Source organism: Hylobates moloch, unplaced genomic scaffold (assembly GCF_009828535.3).
Source record: "Hylobates moloch isolate HMO894 unplaced genomic scaffold, HMol_V3 SCAFFOLD_2, whole genome shotgun sequence".
Lineage (NCBI taxonomy): Eukaryota > Metazoa > Chordata > Mammalia > Primates > Hylobatidae > Hylobates > Hylobates moloch.
The window spans coordinates 175,343,450-175,349,653 of NW_026652277.1; the positions used below are offsets into that span (position 1 = coordinate 175,343,450).

General features: G+C 51.5%; 1 protein-coding gene across 1 annotated transcript; it reads right to left on the reverse strand.

Annotated features, from left to right (window-relative positions):
• Positions 1-1,004: 1,004 nt before the first annotated feature.
• LOC116477010 (putative uncharacterized protein FLJ45177) lies at positions 1,005-1,496 on the reverse strand. The gene has a single exon (XM_032167576.2). It carries the CDS (start codon positions 1,494-1,496, stop codon positions 1,005-1,007), a length of 492 nt encoding a protein of 163 aa, XP_032023467.1.
• Positions 1,497-6,204: the final 4,708 nt, after the last annotated feature.

Here is a 6,204-nt window from a genome sequence, read left to right on the forward strand (position 1 = left end):
CCGGTGGCCTGGGTCTCGCACTCGGCCACTTGAGTGCCCCGTGGGCCTCTGCAGGCTCCTCTGCGGGCCACATGTGTGTGGTTTGGGCAGACCGGGAGACTTCACAGGCCTCTGCTGGGAGCTCGCTTGTTTATTTTGGAAGAATTATTTGTCTCTGCTGCTGACAGTGCAGCCTGAACCCTGTTTTGTTATTTTGCCATCCGCATGTTCTGTCAAAGACCAGTGGCCTTCTGCCCTCATCCGCTGACCGCTGACTGCACTAAGCAGCATTAGATGACATTTTTCCGTCACTGAATTTTTAGGTCAAGCCAGTTCTATCGCTGCAGAATAGATAACTGAACGGCAGCGTGACAGCCTTTGGGGCAGGGCGGCCGTCTCTGGATAAGACACGTTTGTTTTTTTCCCAGGCACGTGGTCTTTGCCATTTCAGAGCCAGGGCTTTTCCCAAAGACTCGATTTCCATCAGCTGCCCCTTGTGCAGGTCCCACCCCCTCGTGCCCCTCCCTTACTCTAACGGTGCAGAAGGGGAAGGAATGTCTGTGCTTTTCCAGGTTGCTTCCTTTCTGTAATGTGACTCACCTGTTCTACAATACTTTTTAAGCATTTACAGGCTGCACAGAATTGTGGAGGATGAAAGTTTGACAGAGACGTGGGCTGACCTGAGGGAGTCATGGGCAGCAAGGCCAGTGACAAGGCAGATACAAGAATAACTGCAGCGTAGGGGTGGAATAGTGCACGCTGCAGCCTCCCAGGGGTGCAGCCAGTGGGGGATGAACAGACCCGTGGTTCCTCCACACAGAGGTCAGCACACACCCAGGTGCATTTCCAAACACACCAGGTGTGTGTCTGCCCAGAGCCCTGAGCAACCAGAGCCCACAGCGCCCCTCCCTGCCCCGGCCCACCGCATCCAGGGCCCTCAGCGACTGCCTACAGCCACTGAAGGGTAGAAGGGACCCAAACTTGGTTGGAGAGGAGGAAGCTGTTCTTCCCCAAAGCGCACATTTTCAGAACAGCATTTTTAGAGGCGCTGCATTGCATGAGAACTGTGGAGAGTGTGAGGAGGGGAAGCCAGCCAGGCAGGGCCCACAGAGAGCAGGGGTCAATCCATGGACATCTTCAGGGTCTCTGCCCGTCTTGGTCCTCGGGAACAGCCCCAGTTGCTCCCCATGAAGTGCATCTATGGCATTGGGGCCCCCCAGAGCACCAGGGTTGGGGCGGGCCATGGGGTCGGCAGAGCACCGTGAGCTGGGATAGGAGGCGTCTCCTCTCCTTCCAGCCAATGCACTGGGCTGGACCCCCAGGTTTACAGAAAAGTGGGGCAGACCCTGGAGAACTGCTTTGTCATGAGATGGGGTGCTCACCCCCACCAGGCATAGCGTTCCTCCTTGCCCCTGGTAGTGCAAGGACCAGGCCGTATCCGTCTCAGTGTGGAAGCTGAGTCCATACAGCATCCGGTGGCGAGTGCTGTGCCCACGGGGAGGCTCGCCGAAAGCCATCCAGGAGGTCTGGGCTCCTCTGAGGCTGACTCGAGGGGGCTGCCCAGACAGAAAATCCCGGCCTTGCGATTTCAATCTCAGACCAACCCACCTGTGAACACTGCCCTTTCATGTAGACGTGGGGAATGAGGAGGAGACACGGCAAGCTCGGAACCAAAGGAAGAAGAGGCTGACCTTGAAGCCTTCTCCAGGGAGGGACAAAAAGTCACGGCCTCAGCTGGCAGAAGGTGCTTGATAAACCACAGGCTCCTGCCCCCAGCACTCTGGCCCTGGGGACACTCAGACGTGACAGAGTCCAGACACATCCCTGAGAGCCACACCACACACCTCGCGCCCCGGTTCTCCCGTAAGAAGAGCCCCTCCCAGCAGACAAAACCCTCTCATGTGTGACTCAACCACGCCATAAGAGAGGCTCAGGTGAAGAGGTATAATTGAGGGGCCAGTGGGGCGGAGTCCTGGGGGAAGCCAGCAGCATCTGGCTGGGCCTTCTGGCTGTCCCTGCCCCTTGGCCCCCAACTGAGACAGAGGGAGGCTGGGAGCCTGGTCCCCCGCCCTGGCCTTTTGGCGCAATCTTATCAGGAATGCATGTGTCCTGTTTTTCCTCAGACACTCCACAGGAATGTGTCGAAAGGCACATCAACGTGGCGCCCCCAGGGCTGGCGACACAGCTCCTCTGGAAACCTGGCTCCTGCGGCAGCTGGTGATGCTGTCTGCCCTGGGCCTCCATCCTGAGCAATGTCAGAGCGTCAGCTCACTGTCCCTCCCTGGAGGGGCCTCCCCCACACGAAACCCTGCTCCAGAAGCATGGGTGGTCTCAGCCTGCATTCCCCAGGGAGATTGAGGTCTCCCCTTCTCCATCCTGCAGGGCTCCCTGCAGCCAGAGTGGTGATCAAGCAGCAGGAGAAGCCAGGAATGACCCCAAGGACACATTCGGGTGACCGGTTATCACCCTGGACACAGGAGGCACCCATACAGAGACGGGTGGACGCAGAGCCAGGCCCCCCAGGATCCTCATCCCTTCTCTTCCTCCTGTGGTCAGTGGGGGCGTGACCCAGGGACAGGCCCTTCCCCAGGAAGGCTAAGCACAAAGTCCCGCCCTTTTGCGATTGAGGCCAGCAGCATTGGTGTTCACGATGTCAGCCAAGGATGGAAGCTCCAAATCGCTCATTGCTCAGACTTGTGAAAACTAAATGGCTGCTCTTTTCCTTGGAACCTCTTTTCTGAAAGCACACATGAATCTTCAGTTTTCCAGAGACCTGGAAGGAACTGAAAACCCAGGTTTAGTATAAGGAGGGCATTAGACAGAGATCTTACTAAACATTTAAGGAGGCTAAGAGTACAGCAGGCATTCTGTCTAAAAATCACAGACTACAAAAGGAATCAGTGACCCTTGGTCCCAGTGACCCAATCAACGCTGAATCACAGAGTCGTGTTGAGGGAGTTACAGACTGATGGTTTCTCCAGGACAGGCTGCATCAGAACATAGAGTGCTAATGTGACCCACCCAATTCACTCCTGTTCTTTTGAATTAAATAATGACAAAATCCAAGTTGCTGTTCAAATCAGTAGGAAACCCAGCTGCTAAGGTTCATGGCAATTGGGCCTGCTTGGAAGTCCCAGTTCATGTCAACGTAAACTTATGGATACAGGGCAGGCTGGCCAGATTAAATAAAAGCTTTCCATTCCACTTCTATTCTGCAGTCTCATGCAGCCAACCCTCTTGTTTAGTGTGGAAATGTTAGGTGCTCAGACCTGAGGCACTACAGTCACACTACAATCTACAGTCATACTATCATCTTCAGTCACACTACCATCTACAGCTGCACTGCCATCTATGGCCACACTGCCATTTACAGCTGCACTGCCATCTACAGCCGCACTGCCATCTACAGCCGCACTGCCATCTACAGCTGCACTGCCATCTTCAGTCTCACTGCCATCTACAGCCACATTGCCATCTTCAGTCTCACTGCCATCTTCAGTCTCACTGCCATCTACAGCCATACTGCCATCTACAGTCACACTGCCATCTACAGTCGCACTGCCATCTTCAGTCTCACTGCCATCTATAGCCACACTACCACCTACAGTCGCACTGCCATTTACAGCTGCACTGCCATCTACAGTGGTGCTAACATCTACATTCACGCTGCCATCTACAGTCACGCTGCCATCTACAGTCACACTACCATCTACAGCCGTGCTGCCACCTACAGCTGCACTGCCATTGCTATCATGTGGGGAGGGACTGCAAGGCCACCCAGTTTCTCCCACCACATTTCATGTTTTCCTTCCTTCAAATGCCTTGCGAATAAAGTTTTCACACTGCATCTCTACTTCAAGAGAAACAAAGAAAAACAGTCTCACTAAACAGAATCACCAACTTCCCTGGCTGAGAGCTCAGAGCACTTAGGATCTAAACAGAAGACTGTTCCATGGTTGCTGTTCGACAGTGACATGTACCTGACACTACCCTACTTTGGGAGGTCAGGGTCCAAGGTAAACCAGAGAGGAAGCTAATTAAGACTCGTTAATCAGTGAATAACCAATTATTGAAAATTAACCATTACATTCATAGGAGAGTCTGGCTAGCAGTCCCCTAGGCGTGATGACATGCTTTGATGACAGCCTTCAGTATTGAAGACCTTGATCCCTGGTGGTGGAGTCCCATTACAGTGACTGTCCCTCCCGCCCACATTACAGGGTAGGAGAACAAAATGAACAATAAAACTAGATAAATCGGAATTGTTTCAGACTTTTCAGCAGAAAAAAAAAATCCAAGAATCCCAGAGACAGATTCCAACTGAGTTGGAAAATAGCAGGGCAGTCTTCTTCTTATCCATCTGTCCCTCCTTTACTCATGTGTGCACTCAGGAAACCCCCATGAAACACCTTGCAGCTATTGAGACTGCAGAAACGAAGGTGCGTAACACAGAGGGCTTGCCCTCCACGAGGGCGCGGTCTGAGGGCTCTGGGGAGATGGATGAGGAAGAAGACATTTGCAAAACTAAACAACAACAAAAAAAGGGCTAATAGTCCCTGAACACTACATTTTTCTCCCAGCTCTGTCCTAAGGATTTTACTTAGAATATTTCATTTAGGCCGGGCGTGGTGGTTCACGCCTATAATCCCAGTACTTTGGGAGGCTGAGGCAGGCGGATCACCAGGTCAGGAGATCAAGACCATCCTGGTTAACACATTGAAACTCCGGCTCTACTAAAAATACAAAAAATTAGCCAGGTGTGGTGGCACACGCCAGTAGTCCCAGCTACTTAGGAGGCTAAGGCATGAGAATCGCTTGAACCTGGGAGGCGGAGGTTGTAGTAAGCTGAGATTGCACCACTGCAATCCAGCCTGGGCGACAGAGCGAGGCTCTGTCTCAAAAAGAAAAAGAAAAAGAACATTTCATTTAACCCCGATAAGGTGGGTAGTATCATTGGACCCATTGTACAGTAGGAAAAAGGGACAGAAGGTGTGGGAGCTGGATCAAGGCCTCAGATCTAGTGGTTGGTAGAGATAAATTCAAGTCCAGGGCAGCCTGGATCCAGCAGCTATGTCCTTGCCCTACATTCTCCTGCCTATAGAAAGGGTGTTTTCCATTTATTTGCTCACTTAAGGGTGGTTTGTTGAGCTCTGGGTGGATAGGGATGCATATGTTATAATAGCCATGGTCCCTGTCCTCATTCTGCTTACAACTTTGATCAAAAAAACTTCCAGAGATGAGGACATGCTGGAAAAGGACCCAGTTGGCCTCCTTCCCTGGAATTCCCCTAAGACATTCCTGGGTTTCTCATCAAGCGTTTGCTTGACCGTGTCTGGATTTAGCAGATTTCAGGTTTAAGAGAGATTTCCTGCCACTCAGTTAGTTATCTATTTGAAGGCAACTGCAATTGGGGAAAAGTTCCTTTTTGTATGAAGGTGAAATTTCCCTACAATTTCTATTCCTTGGTTCTTGCTATCTCTGCCCACAAGGCCACCATGGAAAAGATGTCTTCCTTCTTTTGTGTGTAACTTTGGGAATATTTGGAAACATTTCTGAGGTTTCCTGTATACCCCTTCTCTAACTTCTCCAAGCGAAACCTCAGAAATGCCCTCTCCCTGTCATCCAAGAAGTGGTGTCAGAATCTTTATCAACATGGCCAGACCCTGGGGGTGGGCCTAAGGCTAGTAAAGTAAAAGGAGATCTAAGCGTGGCCCGTGCTGAGCTTCGGGGGGTGGGCCTCGCATGGCATGCATTCACTTGTAGATGTTTCCCTGGGAACCTTACGTATTGGGTCTGTGTGACATTCCCAGGGCTGCGGCTCACTACAGAGCGCTAGAACCTCATACTGGCATTAAAGAAAGCTGAGTCCTGCCTTTGTATTCATCAGTGCTTTTTAATGATGGCAGGGCAGGCTATGGAGTCAGACTGCCTGAATTCAAAGCATACTGTGTAATCTTCAGCAACCTGCTCACTCTCCAAGCTGGGTTTATGCCTTTGTACGTGGGCTGGGAAATTAAAAGAGTCATGTATTAGTCCGTTTTCGTGCTGCTGGTAAAGACATACCTGAGATTGGGTAATTTATAAAGAAAAGGAGGTTTAATGAACTCCCAGCTCCACATGGCTGGGGAGGCCTCACAATCATGGTGGAAGGCAAGGGAAGAACAAAGGCACGTCTTACATGGTGGCCAGCAAAAAGAGAGATCTTGTGTAGGGGAACTCCTCCTT

Excerpts from the sequence above, each read along its gene's own strand:
- LOC116477010 (XM_032167576.2), bottom strand. The coding sequence starts at position 1,496 with ATGGCTTTCGGCGAGCCTCCCCGTGGGCACAGCACTCGCCACCGGATG.